The 25,953-nt window shown below is 43.9% G+C and overlaps 1 protein-coding gene across 1 annotated transcript in view; it reads left to right on the top strand.

The window, feature by feature from the left end:
* Positions 1-931: 931 nt before the first annotated feature.
* vax2 (ventral anterior homeobox 2) overlaps positions 932-25,953 on the top strand; it is a gene marked incomplete at both ends in the record, with an annotated part of 25,728 nt that continues 706 nt past the window's right edge. The window contains 2 exons of the mRNA XM_080859942.1: positions 932-1,184; positions 4,495-4,682. Coding sequence (XP_080716068.1) covers positions 932-1,184; positions 4,495-4,682 — 441 coding nt within the window. The remainder of the gene's footprint in view (positions 1,185-4,494; positions 4,683-25,953) is intronic.

Here is a 25,953-nt window from a genome sequence, read left to right as displayed (position 1 = left end):
ACACCGGTCACCCACTCTACTGCTCTCTCTGACCAACCGTGGACCTAGTGAATCGTGGACCTTGTTTACCAATCATAGGCTACATAGCGTCGAGAGGAAATTGCGTCATAGCTGACAGTCAATTTAAAAATGTATCCTGCAATCAAGATTATGTCCACACAAAAGCACTGCAGTCTAATAGACACCAACAACACAGTCTTGGTTCAACGCGGCAGTATTTTGAGGCTGTTTTGTGCACGGTGCATGCACACTGTTGGTTCTTCGGTGCCGAATACAACTATTTCCTCGGTTAATTCACCCCTCCTCCGTGTGTTCTCCAAGGTTGTTAAATGAGAAAACGTACACTGCCCTAGCCGAAGAGCCGCCGTGCACCTCCAGTTCCACGGGCACGGACATGCTATAAGATCACTGCTGCAAGAGTCGAGCCTTTGCAGAGTAACGCGACGGAGCAGTGCAGCAAAAGATTGAAACTTTGTATTTTATTTGCGTGGATTTGGTGATTTCGCCGCCGTGGAGTTGTCATCGCTGCTAGTGCGCCGTCTTCCAATCTACTCATACGTGGTTAAGCGGAAAGGCACCTCCCCGCCGCACACACTCTGAAGTAAAGTCCCCCTCCACATACAATATGCATTACAGGTCTAACGCCGTCCTGTAGCTGAAGAGGGTCCCTCGCCTTGTCCAGCAGGCCCCCTTGGTTTTCAGCTCACTCACTGGACGCCGGATTGTGCCCGATCATGCCCAGACATTTGGCGAAAAACTTGCTGGACCTGGTGGCTGCTTCTTAAGTGGATGTATTTTGGGGAGTATGGTGGCCCTATTCCTAAATGCGTCGTAAAGAAGTAAAAGAAGAGTAACTGAGTGGCGTTACACCAACCAGGGGAACTAAATACACAGCTGATTGCACATTTAAAAACAATTTAACGAAAATTCAATGTTCGATCAGGCCACGAGCATGGGCGATGGGGTCGCCGAGGACAGAAACCACCACTGTGGCTCAAACTTGCTATGCCGTGACCGGGCAAGAGACTCCAAAAACCGGACTGATTTGGGGAGTCGATCTCCGGTGCAAAGCACCACCGATACCCCGGGGACATCCGCATCTACACCGACCTCCTCAAGCGAAGACGGGCAGGACAAACTTTTAGGAGTGGACCCGGACTACTGCAGGCGAATTTTAGTTAGAGGTAGGCTGCTGGACTATTCTTGTGGACCATGGTGGTTAAATATGTTTAATGTCTTTATTACCATAATTGGAAAGAACAAAACACTTAAATGAAAACGAATCTTAAAGGGAGTAAATATTGCTTTCACCTATTCAGCACGAAATACAAGGTTCATAATGTAACAAATTTCTTTCAGCAAATTTAGTCTGCGGACAGTCTAGTAATACTACTACTACTACTACTACTACTACTACTACAAATAATAATAATAATAGACATATTGAATCTATTGAATCAATTGAGTAGTAGTAGAAACAAATAACTTCATAATGCATGTATTTGTGTTAGTGTTTGTACAGGTTGGTACATACTGAGATCATGTTGGTGCCTATCTTTTCACTTGGCCAAATTATATTATTACTTCTATTAGCGTACTCTCATTCTTATTTTAACTCTTATTTTATTCATGCTGTTTTAAATATTATTGTTATTCTTGTTGGTGTTCAGTGATTCAGTGAGTTAAAAACTAGCTCACAATTACTACAACTATTATTATTCTCATTTTTACCACTATAGCTGTAGGCCTGAACATTTTATATTATTATTAGCTGGTGCGGACTCACATAATACAAAAATGTGTCTTTCTCAGAAGATGGCTTTAGCAAGAATGACAAGCCGTAAAATGACGGTAATATTTCGATAATTTACCCCATGTGTTGTGAGGAAATTTCACGTTGCCACAATGTTATTTATCTATTAAATAGACCTACTAGTAGTCATTATGTCAACTAAATATTTTGGGATGTGAAAATAACAATGGAAAGAGGAAATTGAGGCGGTATTGGGTTAGAATTGTTTACGGTCTGGAGGGATAAACAGCGCAGGACTAGGCTACCACAAGCATGTTGGCAAACAAAACACAAGCTTTGTGTCAGTGTGTGTGTGTGTGTGTGGATGTGTGTGTGTGCACGCGCGATTGTGCACACACTGGAGTGTGTTTGAAGCCTGCTTTTTGTGACTGATTGTAATTCCTGTATAGACTACAAATATGAATAGCACAGAATCTTTTCCAGGACAAAAGTATTTTTTTTACTTTTGTTTTTTTTAAATTACAGATAAAGTTTTAGATCACTATTGATTTGTTTTGTAAAGACGACATAATTGAACAAGAAAAAAAAAACTATATACATCTTGAAGAATTCCATGTAGGCTAACAGCTGAAATGCTATAACACTTTGATTTAGATATTTTCTAATTAATGTACAGTCTTTCTGAATTTCGGCTGCCATTAAAAATAAACATACGAAATTTTACAATCATGCCATCGAAAAACCTTTTCTATCCTATTGTAAGGGAATCTTATTTTGTATTTGATTAATTTCTCCCTATTTACGCCTAACCTCTACAGTTCTACCCTATGAAATGAACAAAGGCTACAGACTTTAAATATTATGCATTGTGAAAAAATATTTTGATCTGTTTGTTCAACACATCTGAAAGTATTTAACAACACCTTCCACGCGTATTTTAGTCCGCCATTAGATTGTTTAATGTGATTCATTGTGGTGGGAGTATTGCTCATTGGAGTCAATAAGTAAGTAAGCTAAAGATATGGACTGTCACGTAAGTTCACCTAATTAAATAAAACATATGCTTTGCAACAACAAAATAGCAAATACGTTATTACTAAATGTAAGCACCCTAATTAATTTAATTCTAATGGTTTGCACATTTTAAATCTCGCTCTTCAACTAAATATTTTTTTTTTTTTGCAATTATAATCGTCATCAAGGTATTAGATTTCAAACAGGTTTCAAATACTTTGATGGGCCTTTTATTATATACAATGCAATTGTTTTCCTAAATACAATGCAAACATATATTTGAAACCTCATAATAGATTACGTTAGCTTTAAAAAAAAAAAAAAAAAACATTTATGCAACAGTCACATAACCTTACACCTGCCTGACTAGCCCTACCTTGTTTTTAGTTTCTACACAAGTATAAACTGTAAAGTATTTTACTTAAAAGTAGTGATAGCGGGCCCAGCTACGAAACGGGGACTAGATTTAGTGGCCCGACAGTGGTCGCAATGCAGGGGTGAGGTGTAGGGGTGTAGGGTTGAGCACGCAAAGCCATGCTGATGGGATGTTCTGAGGGGGATACTCCGCTTCTGGCAGAGCCGGCCGCGTTAAGCCTGCAATCCCTAGTGTCACTATTTGTTTTTGAAGCTGATGGTTGAATGCGTTGGATACCTCGTGAGAACCCGGGGTCAGCGAAAGGTCAGCAGGTCTGCGGGCCCTTTCGTGGTAGGGGCCTAAACATTATATGTACGAAAGCCAAAGGAGAACTTTTTTCCACTATGATGCAATTTTTGCCTGAGTTTGTGTATACCGTATGATAAGAAATATATCATAACGACAGAGATCTGGCCCGCACAGGCGCGGTTGCCAGGCAGACAGACAGTAAGGTGGAGCTATGTCGCCGCATGAATGCAATTTGCTCAGTAGCTCGTGGAGGGAATTTAGAAATTGGTTCATACCGACAGCAATGGTATCTCCCACAGGAAAGTCTACACACATGTACGATGTTGGTAAAAGCTGCCGTAGTCATGGCTGAATGAATCTGGGGCCATAAGCAGTTATTGCCATTCTACAGCGCATGAGGTCTACAGGGCTTTTGCAATATTGCTGCATAGGGCCGTTTGACTCGTACTATATTGCTGCATGGAGAGTTCTTGGGTCATAGACAGTCAACTTGAACAAGCCTAATCGAATTATTAAAACCATAACGAACGATCGGTTTCAATAATAATGATAATTATAATAACCTAATAATAACAGTAGCAATAGCAATAATAGTACAATCTCTATCGTTCATTTTCAATGCGAACAACTATTTTCCTTTATTTTTTATTGTCAAATGCACTCCTATAAGAGTTCACTGAGTTGTTGGACTGCTATATAACAGGTTACAGCGTTGGCTACTAAAACAGAAGACTTCACGTCTTAAGTTTTCAAATTATGAATGTGCACAGTTTCCGAAATCTGCACATTTCACTTAACCAAACAGAATGCTTATTGGGTCAAAATTCTTAGGCCTCTGATATGCATTAAAGCTACTTGAAAAATGTATTCCTCTCCCCGACTGTCTGTGTTTGAAAAGGCCAAATGAGCCACATGAGGTTATGCTGTAGAGAAAGTATTTGGGCCTTGGGTAGGGATGTGGCCGGCTCATATGGCCTATAATTACGAAGGTCATTATGTTTTGGCACATGCTGAGTTCTGATTGCGCAGTATGGTCTCCTCACACTTGTTTCGCCTTCCACAGATGCCAAAGGCACCATCCGGGAGATCGTGCTGCCAAAAGGCCTAGACCTCGACAGGCCCAAACGCACGCGCACCTCCTTCACCGCGGAGCAGCTGTATCGACTCGAGCTGGAGTTCCAGCGCTGTCAGTACGTGGTGGGCCGCGAGCGCACCGAACTGGCGCGCCAGTTAAACCTCTCCGAAACTCAGGTAGGGGAACCCGTGAGCTCCACCATTACCTGAGACAATTACCCGAGAGTACCCAATGATGGCAAGGTCGGAATGTTCCATAATCGTGCCAAGGCGTCATAGCTGAGACGGCGCTGAGTTTTATTATTTCTGCCGTTGGTGGTCATTGGTTTCACACCTTTGTTTTGTCCTGGTACATTTAGACATTGCTTAACATAAAGGTGTTAAAATGTTGGCTACATGTGCATTGCATGGAACAGAAGGAGGCATTTTACATCAATTTGGTTAAAAGTCATAATAGCAGTCACATTTTGTGCTGTAGGCCCTCTGACTTAAATTAGGCATCCTTAAATTATTTATTAGTATAGGTCTTTGAACAAAATGGCAGTAGCCTCATTGCGAAAAAATGAATACAAAGAAAGATTATAAAATTAACACTTATCTTACTCTTAAAAGAGGGCTGCTGCTTATTGCACAACAATTTACAATATATATACACAAAAATACGCGAAATCCCATGTATTTAAGTGTGCGTTCTGTTTGTCACTGCTATAGTCATGTTGTTACTTCCCGTCTGTAAATGATGTAATAGCTTGTCTGCGCACGCAGACTCTTGCTACTTTTTCATGCGAGAATTCACACTAGCCTCACAGTCAGTAGCCTATTTATATCAACGCGTGGATTTGGCCCAACGACAAACCCAGAAATATGGTAGAGGTTACTTTATGAGCGAGGCATCGCCATTGAGATAGTTGTATGCATATTATTGCTCTGTAGTCCAATAGAAAAAACCTTAATTGATGTTCAGATTGATCATGAAATACCAAGATTATTTTTCTAAATACTGTTTTATTTTGGGACATGACGACAATAGCTGCATTGTATGTAAAGTACACGTATGGCCGTGGATGTACATTAGCACATCGCTGTTTTCAGAGTCATAAGTGAAAGCAAAAAATATATATATACAAGCATGAAACCAGTTTCAGAGACGCTGCAGTTAGAATAGCCTATGTTTTGAGAACCAGGAGCCTTGGATATCTGACATCGAGGAGCCTCGGATATCTAAAGTTAGGAGAGTGACAGAAAATACTCAAAGCTGGAGGATAGCACGGGTCTACATCGCTCTTTCAGAACCATCGGAGCAAAGGTGGCGGGGTATACAGATGATTGCAACAGTAGCGCTCCTGTAGTTGGCAAGCTTGCTATCCTGACCCTCATTAGGCTACATTAGAGACTAACGTTTCAATTGGTCTAATAGAGCTGCGAGACCGAGGAGAGGTAGCCTAATGGTGCGAGTGGGCAGCCAATCGTCTGTCTGCCGAGGCTGTTTGCCTGCGCGCATTGTCATTTTCACAATACGCGCAATTAGTATTCGCACAGTGGGCGTTAGTGGGCGGGGTCTGTCTTTGTTTCCGGAGAAGTGGAGAGTTTTGGGGTCCTGCCAGAGGGTGGGCCCCACCGCCCGCCCCAGCTCACACCTAAGAGCTGTTTGACTGACGTCAGCCTATTACCTGCCCCTTCGAATGCACTGACAGCAGACACCTTTTTTCTTTTATAGAAAAAAAAATGTCCCCGTTTCTGTCTATGTCAAAACTGATCGCTGAGCGCGTTCAAGTTTCAAAAGAACAACCTTAAAGTGATGTTTTAATGGCCAGGTTTGCCAGTAAAAATAAGTATTGCATAGAGGAATAACCAACACTAAATTGTATGGTCCAATATGCCACCTGCCTATAAAATAGCTGCATACGGATAGCATATTTTGGTAAACAGTTCTCGCTTGATAAAGCAGCGTGGTTAGAAAAGTGGTGCTTAGTGTGGTGAAAAGCAACTCGGCCTGGCTTTCATTGGTTTGAATACAGGGGAACGTTTGTCATTGGCAGAATTATAGGTTGTACCATATTAAGCCCATTATGTGTTAATAGTAATTTAAAAGTTTAATAGTAAAATCGACCTCAAGGTGTCTTATTCTTTGCCAGATAACCTGTTTCAAATAAGTTCGGCTCTGGCAGAATGTTTTTGTTTGTTTCTCTTTTAAATTAAAGAGGTGCTCGGGAGATCCCTAGGCTATATGCCCGAGTGCTCGGGTCTCCTGTAACTGTTCCATAAGTGTAGTCTAGCGGAGGTTGACAAGAATACCATAGAGCTATAGACTAAATATTTAAGATATATTAGACATAGAATATTTTACAAACATTTGCATACATGTCCCAAGGCTGACTGGACATCTCCTCTTAAGAGAGGGCCCCGTGGAATCCCGATCTTTGTATTTCGCTGAGAGATCATCGTAAAATAAATAGCCCATAAGACTAAACCAAGTACACAGTTTTTCCTGCATCTCTCTTGGCTCGAATTAGTTCAGTAATCCATAACAAACCAAGGGTATTGAGATGGAATGAGGAAGGGTCTTTTTGCTAACAGTGTGCGCCTTGAAGTCAGGCTTAAGTGATGGGATTAGGCTACATCTTTTGGACTACTCCTGTTCCCTTGACAGTCCACAGCGAATCAATGCCGCTTCTTCAATAAAAAGAAATACATTTGCATTACGAATTCAACAACATGCTTTTAAACCTTGCCTTTTACATGAAAAACTATCATATTGCTTTTTGAGTGGCTTTAATAAGCCTCATTGATATTCACTGGTCATCACCCACTCCTCACTAAAGCTACTTTCTCCCAATTTCGCCAGCCTGAAAAGTTGTTCTGCATAATGGATTGCTAAACATCACGCTGAACACATAAAGAGGAAGGAAAATGTGGAGGTTTTGCGTTTTGGGTTGCATTTTCGTCCATGGGTGTTTGAAACAGAATGTTAGTGTTTTAACTTGACTCTCATTTCTTGATGTTTGACGCCCGCTATTTCATCCTTTAACATTTACCCGGTTCCTCAGGCTTATTGTAGGTAGTGTGTTGTTATCCGTGGAGTTTGTGCATTGCTGTAAATCTAGCTATCAAGAAATTATGACACCTGCTGTCTAACACTGATTTATAAAGTTCACTCTGGAATTTTTCCTTAAGTGCCGCTTTCCCGAAACAGCTGCCTGTGTACGCTTAGTTGAAACAACGACATCATAATATTCCAAGTTTCCAATAGACCTGTCCCCATTTTAGAACGAATATTATTGGAAATGTTAGGGTTTTGATTGAGGTCTTTCTGTCATTCAAAATGTCTGCCACTGTTATTCTTAGAATGCAGAGCTCTGTCTCTCCTAGTGATGTAAGTGTGACATCAACGAACTATTTAAAGAGAGTTCCTCGAAACTCTTCATCTGCTTTTAAACCTCATGAGGTAGTGTTTTCAAACAATCAAGTCATGAAATGTTCTCTGTTTCTCCTGCACTCTCTTGTATACGTTTTTAACAACATAAAAGGAAGAGAAAAGGCCATAAAAATCGGTTATCACCAACAGTTAAAGCTATATTTTGGAGAAAAACAAATTGTGATGGCCTATACCTACCTGCATTTGCGCATATTTGAATATATAGCATCTGCACGAATAGGCTCTACGTTCCTTTCCCCTTGAGAATAATTCAGGCTATACATTAATATAGCCTAAAGCTGTCTCCACATAATATCTCAGATTTTTAACTACCTGAGGGTAGGCTTCAACGTGTTGCTGTCTTATTGCTTGATATTACCGAACGCACAATTGTATTATTTTCTTTCCCGAAATGATTTGCGGTAGCTTGCATTATGGAATTTTTGATATTTAAAGTTTGGGAACGAAAATAGTGTCAGCTATTTTCAAAGTCATCACTTAAATCGAATATCATCTCATAATTTCTCAGCACAGGAAAGTAAAACAAAGCTTTTATCCATTACATTATTGGAGAGTTGAGGTAGCCTGCTGCAATGTGCTGAAGGGAAAAATGACATTTAAGTAGCCTAGTTATTTAACTGCCATTAAACGTAAATAAACGATTTAAATGTTCCTACAATGAGGAAATGTGAATAATGTCTGGTATCTGGTATAATGTCCGCTCAAGTTGGATATTGGAGTAGCCTACTTATAGCCTACATTCGTTTCCCGGATATTATATGTCTTGTAAAGAACCTAGACATAAAAAACTAAACTATTTTACACAAAAATACATTGACTATAGACCAAGGTGGGCTAAATTGGGCCCTACAAAATATGAATCACAGAAAGGTGTTTAAAGCACAAGCGAATTGTGACACGACATCTGCTCAGTGAACGATTTCGGGGTGTTTTAAAAGGCTTTTAGTAAAGTAGTAAATATTGAAGTAGATATTTGCATATGTTAGTTTGGTAGATACATATATTTAAGTCTATGTGTTAAATGAAGATATTTTCATAGGATTTGTACCTATATATGACAATAACAAATCCATCCAATTATTTTCAATAGCCTATTTAATAATAGCCTATAGCCTATTGCCCAATTTGAAAATTATGTTCGTTGCCTGTTATGTTAAAATTGTAAACGGGTATCACAAATCCCCCTCCTTTGGTTTGAAAGATACATTAAAGCATCGATAAGTCAAGCAAACTAGTTTCAAGTTTGACATTACACACCTCCCACCTGACCTGCCCCACCCTAATCCGCCGTGGCCCACTACCTCTGCTGGAGTGAGTTCGAAACTTGTCGACTGACGCTTTTCGTGACGACAGTGAGTTATGTAGGGACGCTCATCAACTTTTAACGCTGAATTGCAGGATGCGGGCAGATAGACTTTAATACCAGGTGTCAGGCGCGCAGGCGCACATCCATCTTGCCGAAGCAGCATGGCCCGCAGGAGAGTTCGCGCCTCGGTTCCGCTCGCAAGACATCTGGAAGAAATACAAAATTCAAGGTTACGGGACCGAGCCTTGCTGTATGTGGCGGGTTGTATCCTGCTCATGGCTGTTCCAGGAGGGCTTTACACATGGAAGGAGATACAAAAAACTCCCTCCGAACTGTGTAGCCTAACATCTCACACAAACCGTCATTTCGTTTTTGTACTTGTGTAGACTGCAACTGGATGTTCAACTTTCAATGAAACACAGAACACACAAAGGCATTTAGTTTGAACAGAGTAAATGTGCCGCACATAACCTTCTTCACTTCAAAGTGTATTCCTGAATCAGGTCTGTGAGGGCTCAGCGAGATCCATTAGTTTTGGCATCGCACTGATGCCATATGGATATGTAACCGTGATTACAGATTAATGGCAAAGGACTAGTGTCTAAGCTTTAAGGGGATTTTGGAATGAGTAAATGTTTCCAAACAAATATCTAATTCATCTGATTGCACAAGAGACGAATGCGTTATAAAACGTTTGACGCTGTAACCTATTTGAACAGGGACTGATTTCGGAGAAATGACCTTGGTGGTCCACAGTTAAAGATGCAAGCCAGAATATAATCAAGCCAGAAACATTTAATTCATTTTTTATTTCCAAATATGGTTTATTTTATATCGAGCCTTGCTTGTTAAAAACGCATGGTTGCTACCTTACAATGTTATATAACAATGATCAGACCGACGTCCGTATAGTCCAACCAATAATTCTCAGTTTCTCAAGATATTCGGCACTGACACACGGACTGAACATGTTCATATACAATACAACTTGTTTAATATATATATATAAAAATAGAAAGTTGTAATTAGTTTGGTTATCGGTTGTATTTTAGCGACGACCAGGGGTAAAGTGTCCTGGAGCACCCCAACTTTCCTCAGTAGTCATCCCCAGCAGGTGGCTCCCCGCTCCCGCCGATCACAGCGGGGGAGACCCGGTCTCTGCCCCCCCCTCCGAGTCCAGATATTCACAAGGATTCTTCAGTGGCGTAGCCCATGCTCATAACTTGAGAGTTAGGTGGCGCAAAATGTATTGTTAACCCTTTGAAAGCCAGCAAAACATTAGATATAGTAGTTTGCGCAGGCAAGGGGCATGTAAAGATCATTTGACAGTTTCAGTTTGCTTTTAAAGCAATTCTAGTGTGCTGTATTTGAACAACCTGTCTTAGTACCATGATATATTATTGGACATTAGCAACTAGCTGATTCAAACTATCAACAAACAGGAATGCTTGGTGGTAATCCTATAAGTGGCCTTTTGAGCCTGTTAAAACATAGCGTTGCAAAAAAAAAGCCCAAGAGTCATAGTTCAGTAGAAAATCTCACCCCGGACTGTTCATTACCCCAGTGTAGGAGTTCTTAACACAGCTCCTTATTCATAATTCTGCACACCCTCGAGCTCCCAGGCCTGTTAACAAAGGATTCCTTAAGTAGTATATCCAAGTCAGGTCACCCCCTTCATTCAGACAGAGTAAGGGCTTTCCTACCATTTGACAGAGATTTAGGCCATCACAAAGGCCAAAGCTTGTCACTGTTGAGAGCCTGGGTCCACACCAGTGGTCTTTTAGAGCAGATTAACATCCCCAGGCGGGTTGGAAGAGAAGCTAAACGACTCAATAAAAAATGGACCTGGGCCCTGGGACTGCTTGGCTGGACTGGTCCAGCGAGACCAAATAAGAGAGGGGGGGGTCATGTAGCAGTCTGTAGCACTGTTTGTTGCCACTGGTCCACGAAAGATCAGGATTTGGTGAAAACTTGGTGTTGTGTTTTGAAGGATTTGCTGCAGGACTTGGTGCCGGGTGTACCGTGCATACCCCTCTCATATCAGCGCGTGAAAGGGTCGACCCGGGTTATTTAACTCGCCTTTTTGTCCCACGGCTCTACCTAGGTTTGATTCGGGGCTGCAAACATCTATAATGTTGCTAACAACATTATGACTCTTAATATAATCCGTTGACAACTCTGTGGGTCCTGGTTATGAAGGAAACAAAGCCTAAAAACGACATTTACAGACTGTATGTAATGCTATCCAGGGGTGCAACCCAGGTCCAGTCCGAATGGTCACAGTCTGGGTATAACCAATGTCGACTGGCTTGGTCTGAATGGACTTAACATGGGTCACACCTTGATCAAATAGCCCTGATGCGACCCCGGCCATCGGTGTGGAAAGGGTTAAAGTGGCTGAAGTGAAGGTCTGTAAAGACAGATAAATATACATAAACGGCGGATAGCGGGGCTGATCATGGGCGTTGCTATTGTGGCTGTGCGTGACGGTCCTACCCCTTTTCCCCAAATGTCCTCAGCTGGTCCTGAGCTGCTACAGTGTTGGCATGGCATCGCCATCCACACATCACCATCCACTGCTGCCTCAGTAGCTCATGAGATTATTGCTTCTGTTCACGTTATTATGATAACAGTGTTTTTTTGTTTTATTGTGTTTTGCATCTGTTGCTGCTTTGCCGGTTCTTGTATCCCCCCCCCCCCCCACACACACACACACGCACACACACACACACACAGACACACACACACACACACACACACACACACACACACACACACACACACACACTGAACTGTGTCCTCCTATCCTTACAAGAGGGCTTAGAGGGTGACTGTGTTTGGGGTGAACCTCCCCTAATACCTCATACAATTTTGACCACATCCACAAAATCCCCTTGTAATCTTTTCCAATACAAAAAAATATACATCTTCAATTTAGCTGTTGTGACAATCTCAGAGAGTGGTTTTCTCCTCTGGCCACTGTGTTTGGTGTGTCACCCGGAGAAAACAAGCGCTGTTGTCCTGTTCCCTTAACAAGGAGGAAGACATTCAGCAGACTGATAGAACTACTGTATGTCACGACTCATCAATCCTTTACACACACACACACACACACACACACACACACACACACACTCAAATGCCCACCAATGCACAAAATGCACGCACAGACTTGTACATGCTTAAACACACATACGAACACATTTATTCATTCACACTCACACATAAGTTATGGAACACACACACACACTCACACACAGACCAGCTCACTCATTGCGTTCTTTAGTCTATGAATGGTTTTACTGATTGTAGAAATCGGGTGAATATGGGTATGGATGTGCACAGAGGGAAGTAGGAAGTTTTGGACTGGTGTGTGTTTGCTGGTGGTTTTCTGGGCCAGGTCTCAAGGGAAGGCTTGCCAATGTAAGTGGATCATTTGATGAATTCCTTACAGACAAGACTGTATGGGGTTGTCTGAAGCCCACGTCCATACTCACAGAGTTGGACATGTTTGGAATTTCACACTGTGTGATTAAATGTGTGTGTCTGTGTATGGATGCATAAGCATATAGTTAGTCCATCTGTGAGAATGTGGGTCACTATGCTCTTACAGTAAATTTGTGTTTTTTTTTTTGGTTTGGTTTGCTCTGTGTGCATACTTTGTTTGTGTGTGTGCTATGCTGGTTATGTGTGTGTCTGTGTGTGTGTGTGTGTGTGTGTGTGTGTGTGTGTGTGTGTGTGTGTGTGTGTGTGTGTGTGTGTGTGTGCATGGAGAACTGCATAATTACATGGGTCCTGGGGGTCGTCGGAGTGGGATTGACCCTGGCTTTGCATGTGTGTAAGGCTGCATGTGGTTGCACACACGCACACACACACACACGCACACACACACACATACAGAAACTCACAGACACACACACATTTGCGCACACATGTGTTACCTCCCCCTATGCCTATGCGTGTGTGTGTGTGTGTGTGTCCAATGTGGAAAATTTGGAATGAGAGAAGGGATTCCATCACAATTGTTATCAGGACTAGGCTTAACCCCAGGGAAGGACACCGAAACACACACATACAGTGCACACACACACACACACACACACACACACACGCACACACACACACACACACACGCACACACACACACACACACACACACACACACACACACACACAGAGTGCACCCACACATCTTCAACACTCCCTGCCCCTCCGCCCACACCCTCCAACAGACACACACTCACCCCACATTGCACCATGTACACACATTTAATGCTGGCCTAATGAAACACTGAGACCCCCAAACACACACAGGCAGGGGGTCTTGCCAAGAGAAAGCCTCTTATTGAGAGCGGGGTAGAGGGCATGGGGTTTGCCCAGCCCATGATGCAGAATGATCAGTCCTAATCTTGACAACTGCCACCGGTGGATGGATGGCACATTATGAAGATGGATGTTTTGAAACATCAGCTTATTGCAGCAGACTAATGCGCAGTGTGCTGACCTCCTGCTGTTAGCGTAGCGGCTGCTGGGCTCAGCACTGCCCTCAAAGATGCTAATGCAAGGGGCTGGCTAAGGGTGGGGGTCACTCTGTGTTGTGTACACACACATAGACACTTGCACACACATATACACACACACACATGGGCACGCGCACATCTACACACATCTTGGACTAACACATGCACACACACGCATATGGACACACACACACACGAACAGAGACGCACACATTCTCTCTTCACACACACACACACACACACACACACTTGCGCAGTCAGAATACCACATATTGGGATTTCTGGACTCAGCCCCAATCTGTGAGCTGTGAGTGGGCCGTAATCTCAGCTGCAGGGTAATAGGAGTAAAGTGTGGTCAGCTTTAGCGTCAACGTTAGCATCAGTGCTAGCGTCAGCTCTGGAGCCGAAAATATATAAAATCATCACCTCTCCAGCCAGGTCCAGAGCACATGGGAATCACTGCCATTCAGCGCTACGGTTCTGTTCTCAGTGGGTTCTGTTCTCAGTGGGTTCTGTTCCCACTGGGTTCTGTTCCCACTGGGTTCTGTTCTCACTGGGTTCTGTTCTCAGACGGTTGGGACGTGCTGCTGTGTTTCATTTCTTCTCACCGTGTTTCCCAAGGCTGGTGACTACGGCTCTGATTTACGTAAGGTTTGTGGGTGCGTACTCGATATCATTAACTAACTAGGACTGAAGCAGATTGTCTGGCAAAGCCAACACGAGGCAGAAAGCCATACGAGACATTTGTTGTGGGGATAATGTCAAGTCTGCATCTGTTTTTGACTAAACAGCCTTCAAGCAATACAGGCCGCATTATACACGTGTATTTTTTTCTTGCCCTCTAAATCTTTTGCTTTCTCTGGGCTCTTTTTTACCTCCGCCAAGGACGATATGTTTTTAGGGGGAAAAGTTTGTCTAAATGTCTATTTGTCTATTGCAGGTTTGTCTATAGCGAACACAAAAACTACTGGGCCGATTTTCATGAAATTTGTTGGAGGGGTGTGGTGTGGGCCAAGGAAGAAACCCTTTACATTTTTGAGCGGATCGGAATCACAGGGAAGGTCCCCCAATGATTGCGAGATGGAGGTCTGCGCTCTCTGAGTGCCCTTCTAGTTTTAATATAGTTTTAGGTGCAGATGAGCATGGATACAAAAGCCTGCATGTGTTTGTGAATAAGTGTGTCTGTGGATGCACAGGCATAAATTAGATATGCATATGTAAATGAAACAGGAGTGTGTGTGTGTGTGTGTGTGTGTGTGTGTGTGTGTGTGTGTGTGTGTGTGTGTGTGTGTGTGTGTGTGTGTGTGTGTGTGTGTGTGTGTGTGTGTTGTGGTGTGATGTGGTTGGTGACTGACTGTGCTGTGAAAGCCTTGGCTGTGTATTGTTCTCAGTAACGTCCAGACAGTATCTCACGTCATGTCTGGAGAGAAGAGAAGGCAGGGTCAGGAACAAGAGATGATTGTGCCAGCATCATGGACTCAACCCCCCCCCCCCCCCCCCCCACACACACACACACACACAGACACACAAGTATTGTATATACACACACAAACGAACACACACAGAAGCACATACACACGCACACACACCCAGACAGAGTAGATGTCCGCCGCTTACTTAGAGACACGATGAATCAAGAGTGAGTGGTAGAAAAGTTGCAAGGCCTTCAAAACATTTTTCTCATCTGCTGGGTGAAAACGTACCTCTTCATGACAAAAGAGCTCTCAGCCTTGCCAGGCCTCCGGTGCCTTGGTTCACTCTGGTGTGGCGCGTCACCGTCCCTTGGATGTGACCTTTGAAGTCCTTTGTGTGAGAGAAATACATCGTGGGCATTGAGGTTCCAGTGTCAGTACAAATCAGAAGTGTTCAATTCAGTTTTGTGTGAAGCTGAAGAATCAATAAGGCCCCAAATCCCAAGGTGAAAGATGATTGAAAAACCGCCTTTGTGAACCCTGTGGTTATCCTGCACAACTCACATAGTCTGTCTTGTGTTGTGTGTTGGGTAATACTTTTCTGTATGGGGGCTGTGGATAACAATTGTCCAGTTACCACACTCTTTTAAAAGAGCTAAATAAACTGGAAAAAGTGAGGCAGAAAAAAGCCTGATTAACCTGTCTTATTTTATATACAGTATATATACAGCCGCGGAAAAAATTAAGAGACCACTTCAAAATTATCAGTTTCTCTGGTTTTACTATTTATTGGTATGTGTTAAAGTAAAATGTACATTTTAGTTTTATTCTATAACCTACTGGCAACATTCCTACCAAATTTCAAATAAAAATATTGTCATTTAGATCATTTATTTGCAGAAAAATGACAATTGGTCAAAATAGCAAAAAAGATGCAGTGTCTTCAGATCTCGAATAATGCAAAGAAAACAAGCTCATATTCATTTTTAAACTACACAATACTAATGCTTACACTTAGGAAGAGTTCAGAAATCAATATTTGGTGGAATAACCTTGATTTAAAATCACAACTTTCATGTGTCTTGGCATGCTCTCCACCAGTCTTTCACATTGCCGTTGGGTGACTTTATGCTACTCCTGGCGCAAGAATTCAAGCAGCTCGGCTTCTTTTCATGGCTTGTGACCATCCATCTTCCTCTTGATCACATTTCAGAGTTTTTTTATGGGATTCAGGTCTCGAAATTGGGCTGGCCATGACAGGGTCCTGATCTGGTGATACTCCATCCACACCTTTACTGGCCTGGCTGTGTGGCATGGAGCATTGCCCTGCTGGAAAAAACACTTCTCAGAGTTGGGGAACATTGTCAGAGCAAAAGGAAGCAAGTTTTTCTTCCGGGACAACGTTGTACTTTGCCTGGCTGAGGTTTGTAAAAGACCATAAGGATTGAACCAAAGCGGACTGGAGGGTGTCCTAGTTCGTCTTCTCTGATGAGTCCAATTTTCAGCTTTGCCCAACACATGGTCGTCTGATGGTTAGACGTAGACCTGGAGAGGCCTTCAAGCCACAGAGTCTTGCACCTACTGTGAAATTGGACTCATCAGAGAAGACATTATTCGAGATCTGAAGACACTGCATCTTTTTTGCTATTTTGACCAATTGTCATTTTTCTGCAAATAAATGATCTAAATGACAATATTTTTATTTGAAATTTGGTAGGAATGTTGCCAGTAGGTTATAGAATAAAACAAAAATGTACATTTTACTTTAACACATACCAATAAATAGTAAAACCAGAGAAACTGATAATTTTGAAGTGGTCTCTTAATTTTTTCCGCGGCTGTATATATTTATTTATGTATTCTATTTGTGGTGAGAATCATTTGACCGTTGAAGACCTGCTTGAAATATTACTAAAAAAAATTGAGACGCAAATAATGCAGTCTGTGGACATTCATCCATTCATTTATTCATTCATTGTTTCATTCATTGTTTCATTCATTCATCCATTCATCCTCCCAGTTTCCTTCCAGTAACTTGGCCCAGCACCTGGTCCCTTACACAGGTTTAACACACTCTCTGTTTCTAGTTTTTCTCCATCGTAAGCATTTAGCGTGCCCACTCCTGTATCGCTGGCGCCACACAGGTGTATAAGAGGGGGTCACGGGGGTCATGAGGTGTGTGGGATAAAGGTCCTTCATCTGCAGGAGGCACAGGTGAAGCTCCAGACCGATCTTCTTGAGTACTAGTGCCACTGAGTCGCATTAACCGTGGTGGCTTACCGTGTCACACAGGGGGCAAAAGTTCAACTCCGCAGGGGGGGAGGTGTGTGGTGTGCATGTGTAGGTGCGTGTATGTGCGCGTGCGTGTGTGTGTGGGTGGGTGGGTTTTGTGTCTCTGTGTGTGAAACTGTGTGGTGAGTGTGTATGTGTGAGTGTATGAGAGACATGTCTCTCACTTATGGTTTATTCACTTGTGTTCTATGTTTGTGTGTGTGTGTATAAGTGTGTATGTATTTGTCTAAATGTGTTTGTGCGTGCGCGTGCATGCTTGTCAGGCTTTCGTGTCATTCTCCGGGCAGTGCCTAATGCAATTAGCTGATTGGATCAGCTTGAACACAACCCTGCAACATCCAGAGGATAGTCTTTCAACACTGCAATCCCCTTATCAGTGCTAATGCACATCACCTACAGCTACACACACACACACACACACACACACATACACACACACACACACACGCACACACACGCACACACACGCACACACACACACACACACACACACACACACACACACACACACACACACACACACACACACACACACACACACCCACACCCACACACCCCCACACACACACACTCACACACACACAACCACTGACTATACAGCAATGTGTAAGTGCGTGGCCCCTCCCTCTTTGATGTCCTTTGTCTCTCTTACACATACACAGCCCTTCTCTTATGCAGATTATATGGATCATGTTTATGACGCGCATAAGCTGTCATTTGCAGACCCGCGTCTAGACCTTAAACACACATGCATGCATCAAGCACGCATGTCCTGGGACTGGGATTACGGAGACTGATTTTCGAATGCACTTTCGGCTAGATTAGATCCATGCTAAACAACTTTCTTATTGCTTACTAACCTCCTTGTGTTCAAACTCTGCAGCCCAAAGACTTAAAGATGCAATAACTTAATATCGGATTCGCAGAGCTATGCAAGTGTCTCAGACTACATTGTTGTCATACAGTGTCGTGTTGGGATATAATCTGGTATTAGAGCTGGCTGCTCTGTCGGGAATGCCCCACTAGGGATGCTGTGGCCAAGCAGCCGTGTTGTTAATCTCCTGGGTGGAGAGACAGAGAATTAGAGATATAATGAGAGAAAGAGACTGATAGAGATATAATGTGTATGTGTAGTGGTTGGAATAGATAGATAAATGTATGGATGTAGCCACTGATGAAGGCAAAAGAGGTAGATGAAGATGGAAAGGAAGAGAGATGGAGATGGAGAAAAAGAGAGATAGTAAAAGCTATACTAAGGGAGCTGGTTTAGAGAGGAAAGAAAGTAAGAAACAAACTTTAATAAGTTAGTCAGAGGCTGCCTAACTTGCCCCACAGTCGACAGGGCAAGACGAAGGACCTGTGTGGTGTGGATGTGTGTGTGTGTGTGTGTGTGTGTGTGTGTGTGTGTGTGGGACTAATAATAGTCAAAGTGCTTTTGCGCTAAGGAGGATTAGGGAGCCATATCTGCGCGTATGGTACTAAGACAGGGTTGACCCTTGGCTGAACTCGGCCCGACATGTGTTCAGTAATGCGAGGGCGGAGACCGGGCCAGGCACCAGACCACGAGAGCATGCTTGGGGTGTATGTGTGTGTGTGTGTGGGGGGGGGGGGGTAGTGTGTGTGTGAGTGTGTGCATGTTTGTGTGTGCGTGTGTGTGCGTGTGTGGGGGGAGGGGGGGGGGGGGGGGGGGGGGCTGAGAGGAGTAAGAAGATGATGAGAGATATGAAGAGAGGGATGGTGGATAGGTTGGGGAACACTTATAGACTGATCGAGAGACACACACACACACACACACACACACACACAAACACACACACACACACACACACAGACAAACCTAACAGCATTAACAGTTAACAGCATGGCTTTTATGCCTTTCTATGTTGTGTGCCTGATGTTTGTAGCTGTGATGTGTTGGCACCTCAAGAAAAGGCCATTTCTGTTCCACGAGAATGAGATGCCTCAAGGTAGAATCTGATCTTTTTTTTTTTGATTGATTGATTCAAGCGATACTGACTGCTGTTGTGGTGGAGAGCATCGTTTCTTTTAAATTGTCTTTTGTAAATTCCTTGTCTGCAGTTAAAAAAATAAGCTACAACAGAAGGGCTAGCAGCTCATACCTTGTTACCCTTTTGCATCTGTGGTGTATCCATGACAACATAATGACAAGGAGCTTTGACGATGACGAATAACTAGAAACCATGTAAGAGTTAGTAAGTGGATGTTGTTTACATAACAATTCGTGCAACAGTTGTTTATGTATTTCAGAAGTGCATTGAAGTCATTAATCATTACCCGTCTGCAATTTTAAAATGGATGGATTATAATCAGGGCTCATAGTGAAGTAGAGAGGATGGATTTATGCTGTGCATAAGCACACACAACCTCTAACCCCAGCAGAGATACGTGTGTTTGTGTGTGTGCCCGCACGCAGACGCTTTAATGCCACAGGGGTCATGGAAAGTGTCAGATAGATAACCAGCAGGCATGGGCGACCTCCATCAGGTCACTTTAAAAGATTATCACGGCTCCAGTCTCAGCTCTGGGCATATTCCTTTTGTGTGTGTGTGTGTGTGTGTGTGTGTTTGTGTGTGTGTGAGACTCTGCAAGGCTGCAGGACAGCTCTGTTTTATCCCGCAGAACACACAGACGGTGGCACACCCCCATCGATGCGAGGCTTTATGTTGCAAAAGCGTGATTTTCTCTTCTTTGTTAAAATGCATCTCAGACTGAAACTCATACCGCCTCACATAAGACTCGGGAATTGCATAAAAAGACAGGCCAAGTTTGAATCTGTCCTGCCATGCAAACTCAACCAACCAGCTAACAATGACGATGACATCAGCAAGAGGATTCCTTTTCTTTTTTTGATCATTCTTTTCATTTCAGTTCAGTATGGACATGACATCTTGAATATATCTGGGATTTTCTTAGAGGATTCCCTTTCTGATAAAAAAATGGAAGTCGTCAGCCCCAGCTGGCGTTAGTCCATAAAGACAGTTCAAGACACAACAGCCAGGACAAAGATGACAAGAAATAAAAAGAGAAAAGATAGATTGCAGAGAATGAGTGTCGGATGAGTGTCGGTACACTTGGTCTACTGACACCTACTGAAAGGTTGGCTCTGCGCTAACTAGTGTGTGTGTTTGTTTGCGGTGTGATTGTGTGTGTGCTTGTGTGTGTGTGGGGATGTGTGTGCGTGCGTTGTCTCTTCCCATGTGCTACCTGTGTGTGCGCTAATGACTATGTTGCAAGTGTGTCCTTTTATATCGCTTTTCCAAGAATGCGTCGTCCATCAGGTTGATGCCAGATGGCCAGGGCATGACTGTGTCAACGTCTCTCGTTTGCCTGCTAAAACAGTCCAAGTCATTAGTGTACAGATGCATTAAGTCTCATTCTCTATTTTCTGGTGAATGTAGACTTTGTAGGCATCGTACAACTGAGGTCACACTTGCGATTCATGACATGCATGCTCATAGGGTTGCTGTTTGGCTGTTTTAAATAATTGTTCTGAATGCGGTATGCATGAGAAACACAAAGGCAAGAAGTCTGGCGTAGGCACACGCTGATGCTACCGCGTAGCGGTTTGCTGAATAGGTCGGAACCTTGAGCAGTCCACTTTGTAGACCTTGAGAGGAGGAGAGCAAAATCCTGCCTGCCTTGTACGCTCAAAGGGCTTTAGTTAAGCTCCCCTTTTGTCATCTCCTGTCAGAATCTGGTGGGGGCGGGGTTGGGGTGGGGGGGGGTCAGGATTGACCTTGTCCTTTAAAAGAGAACTTCCAGAGAACTAAGAGAAAACGATTCCCTCCCTATGATGTGTGATGTGCAACAAGATCGGGCAAGCAATGGCCATGTTCCTTGTGTTCTCTGTTTGTGTGTATTAGAGGTGTAGTGATGAGTTCCTCGAGCAGGATTGTCCTTGTTCCTTTAAAAGAACAGCGGCCATGTTCCTCCTCGTTGCTAGATCTGCCTCTGTCTTCTCTTTGGTCCACTCAGATCCATAACACTAAGCGCGGGCCAGAATGGAGCAAAGCCAAAAGATGAATAGAGAGAAGGAGAGATGAGATAGGATAGGGAAGGGAGGAGGAGAGAGGGGGGAGGGGAGAGGAGGCAGGAATGGGAGGCAAGGAGAGGGAGGCTAAGAGAGAAAGGGGAGGAGAGATGCAATGGAGGGAGGGGGGAGAGGAGAGGAGAGGAGAGGAGAGGAGAGGAGGGAGAGGAGAGAAGGTAAGGGGACACTGGGCAGGAGAGGGTAGGCAGAGAGAAGGTAAGAAAAAAAAGAGAGAGTGAGTTGAAAAGGAAAGAGAGGTGAGAAGCTGATAAGAGAACAAAAGGAAAGAAATGTAGAGAAAAGACCAGATCAGAAAAGGGGAATGGAGTAGTCAAGAGTGCAAATCCAGGTCATGCAGATCTCCCTCTCCCTCCATCTCTCCCTTGCTCCCTCCCTCTCTCTCTCCGTCTCTCACTCCCCCTCTCTCTCTCTCTCTCTCCCCCTCCCCCTCTCTCTTTCTCTCCCTCTCCCTCCCTCTCTCTCCCTCTCCCTCCTTCTCTCTCTCTCTCTCTCCCCCTCCCTCTCTCTCTCTCCCTCCCCCCCTCTCTCTCTGCCCTCCCTCTCTGCCCTCTGGTAATCTCTGCCCCAGCGTTGAACCCTGGGATCCTTTTAAAGGGGATTTAATTTCAATAGTGTAGATGTACAACGGTCTCTGAGATTTACTTTCCACTACCTCCTCCTCTGGTCATCATTTCAACCTGCAAAGTCCTCAATACACACACACACACACACACACACACACACACACACACACACACACACACACACACACCATATACGTCTGAGCCACATCCATACAGCAGGCTGTCATCAGATGATTGGCGGATGGAGGGGCGGAGCTGCCAGGCACAAAGGTTAGAGGTGCACTGGGCAGGGGATGAGTGGAGAGAGGGAAAAGACCTATGCAGCCGGAGGGAGAGAGGGACTGCATGGGGAGAATGGGGAGAACAGTCAGATTAAAAGATAGACAGACACGCAACACATTTATAGCAACCCATATACTCACCCACACACGAAGATTCTAGATGCATGAGTGGGCATGTATGCATCTATGAACCCACGCAGACGTATTCAATTCACATGCATTCCCCTGTCATATAAACACATGTGAGTGCATGCGTGTCTGAACACACACATATTTAAACACACACACGTATTTAAACACACACAACACACACGCAGGCACACACACACACAGATTCAAACCTACAGTTCCACATACACTCACGCCGAACACACAAATGCACACGTGTGTGAGGCGAAGATGTGCGTGTGTGCAACTCTGTAGATTAACTTGTGTGCCATCAGTGTCTCTGAGCTGTGGGCGATCACCCAACAATCTCATTATCTGTGTCCTAATGGTGCTGGGGAGGCCATCGTCTCACTGCACTCTATTCTGCCAGCTACTCTCATTCAGCTGCCCCATAGCAACCAGTCTACAGTCAATACCCCATAGCAACCAGCCCACAGTCACTACTCCATAGCAACCAGCCCACAGTCACTACCCCATAGCAACCAGCCCATAGTCACTATCCCATAGCAACCAGCCCAACCAGTATCTAACCACAAGCTCAGTCACTACTCCATAGTAACCAGCCCACAGTCACTGTTCCATACCAACCAGCCCACAGTCACTACTCCATAGTAACAAGCCCACAGTCACTGTTCCATACCAACCAGCCCACAGTCACTACTCCATAGTAACAAGCCCAACCAGTATCCAACCACCTCTTTCCACTTACTAATGGTGCTATAAGCAGTTTGCTACATTAAAGTGAAATTATCTTGTGAAAATCATGATCAAATATTGCGGCTGTTGTGCAGAATAACTAACCTTCCGACAAACAGGTTGGAAGGGACTTTTACTTTGAAGCTTGCTGCTCCTGTGTCGGCCTTGCATAGTTTTACCTTCACAGATGACTACTCTTTGGCGAGGTCATGTGACAGAGTTTAAGACCAAGGAGAGAGAGTGTGTGTGTGTGTGAGAGAGAGAGAAAGAGAAAGACGGGGGCATGTGCCCTGGTCGTGACTGAGTGTGTGAGGGCATAGGCGGGTCAGGCTGGCATTGTGATGTTGATTCATTTGGCGTGTGTATTTTCCACTTGTGTGTGTGATGTTTTCACTCTTGTAATAGTTTAGCAGTTAGTGCACAGGATAGCACGTCATGCATTAATCTTGTAAATCTCACCAGGGTTATGAAGTGTGTGTGTGTGTGTGTGTGTGTGTGTGTGCCAGTAAGAATTAGTACAGTGGCATAGTCACATTTTAAATCCATGAACAGACATATGTGCAAAATCCTGTCTTAAGTTGTCCTATACAGTTTGTCAAGGTCTGGAAAAATGACATAGGAATGTGTGTACACATTTGTGTGTGTGTGTGCGTGCGCATTTGTGTGTATACGTACATGACTGTGTGAATTTATGTGTGTGTGTATGTGTTTATGCCTTTTAACCTGCGTGTGAGGTCCTCAACAGCTTGAGGTCAAATTCAGGCGAAGCAATGCATGAAGAGAGTGGTGTGCACCCGTGTGTGTGAGTGTGTGTGCGTGTGTATGTGTGTGTGTGTGTGTGTGTGTGTGTGTGTGTGTGTGTGTGTGTGTGTGTGTGTGTGTGTGCCAGGGCTGGATATAGAGATAACTCACTTTTCAAATCAGTTTTACATCACTGACTCAATTTTACGTGTCACAGGAGGGCCATGCTGGAAGAAGCCACATAGCTCATTGTGTGTCTGTGTGTGAGTGTGTGTGAGTGTTTGTGTGAGTGTTTGTGTGAGTGTGTGTGTGTGTATAAGTGTAACTGTGTGTGTGTGAGGAGTCTGTAAGTGTGTGTGTGTGTGTGTGTGTTAGAGATAGAGAGCAAGAGTGAGTAAAACATCTACATAGAGTGAGTTTGCTTTAGCTTGATCTCTGCCCAGATCAAGTGCAGATCAAGTGAGTATGCGAGTGTGTGTGTTGTCTTTGAGGAACTCGGCCATGATAGATGAGGGCTTGCATATTTCATAGGCCAGATTCTACTCTGTTTGCGAGATAGTTTGATCCTCTGGCTCCGTCATAGCAACACACGCATGGCCCAGCCCCACACACCCACCCACACACACACACACACACACACACAAACACACACACACACACACACACACACACACACACACACGCACACACACACACATACACACACACACACACACACGCACACGCACACGCACACACCCACACACTGCCCAGTAACTGCACTGGCATACACTATACATTAAGGCACCCGCACATCAATTAAACATGCTGAACAAGGACAGGCAGAGTTCAGTGCACTTTCTCTGCTAAGTTCTGCCCCCTCCCCCCCCCTCTACACACACACAGAGAGTGAGGGAGAGAGAGAGAGAGAGAAGAGAGGAGAAGAGATGGATAGAGACATGTGTGGCAGTCAGATGAAGGTTCTGCGGTCAATAAGGGTGCAATCTAGAACACTGAGGCTTTCTTTAGCGCGTCTCTCAAATAGAATATGGAATGGTTCTCTTTAGAATTCCCTCAGATAAAGAGTATTCCTACACACCTATGCCTATATTTGGAAGTATGTCTGCTTTAACATGAGTTACTGCTGAGTATCATAGTGAGCTGAAGTGAACTCTTTCTTCCGAGTCACAAAGGTAGCCATCTTATGCATCACTTCTTCAGTCTTGCTTTCCCAGGGAATCCTGCCATTGCACTATGAGATCCTATGGGAGGTGAAATTGAGACCCTACCAAAGGTTGTTGTAAACCCTTTAAGATACGCTCACATGGTACGCTGGATGCCTCCTATAGACGCGGCCTCCGTAACCCAGAAGGTTGCTTAGAAAGTTGCTGGCATGTCATATAGTTGTCAACTTTGACTCTATGCTAACCGCACATCTGTTTCAGGTTCAGTTGGCTGTCGGCTTTCACGTTTATTGTGGCATCATGGCAAAGCTATTCAAAGCTGACAAACATGCTTGCTTTTAGCGCACTCCATGTCGATCCGATTGCCTGTGTTTTTGTTTATTGCTATTCTTGTTGTGTTTTGGCCGAGATGGCAAATTCGAACGACAGCGAGAGATATGGAAGTAATGAGGGCACCACTGCCCTGACAAGCTGTGTGTGTGAGTGTGTGAGTGTGTGAGTGAGTGTGTGTGTGTGTGTGTGTGTGCAGGATTTTAGAGATTTAGCTCTGCTCACGCTGTATTATTTTTAAACAGATCTAAATGGTATCTGAGCAGCAGATTATGGGGAGGCTCTTTGGCACGCACGCTCCATGTGCAGGCAGGCATTCCGCTCATGGGAACAAATTAAAATGAGTGGAGGAGGAGTTGTGGAGCCAAAGAAACGGAGAACAGAGATAAATGCTTCATAGACTGTAAATAACAAATACGACACAATTTAATATCATCAATGCAAAAACCCCAGTTTCTGTTGAACTTG

This window comes from Sprattus sprattus (genome assembly GCF_963457725.1).
Source record: "Sprattus sprattus genome assembly, chromosome: 21".
NCBI classification, from domain to species: Eukaryota; Metazoa; Chordata; class Actinopteri; order Clupeiformes; family Clupeidae; genus Sprattus; species Sprattus sprattus.
The sequence above is the reverse complement of the archived record's forward strand: the minus strand, read 5'-3'. Positions and strand labels throughout refer to the sequence as shown.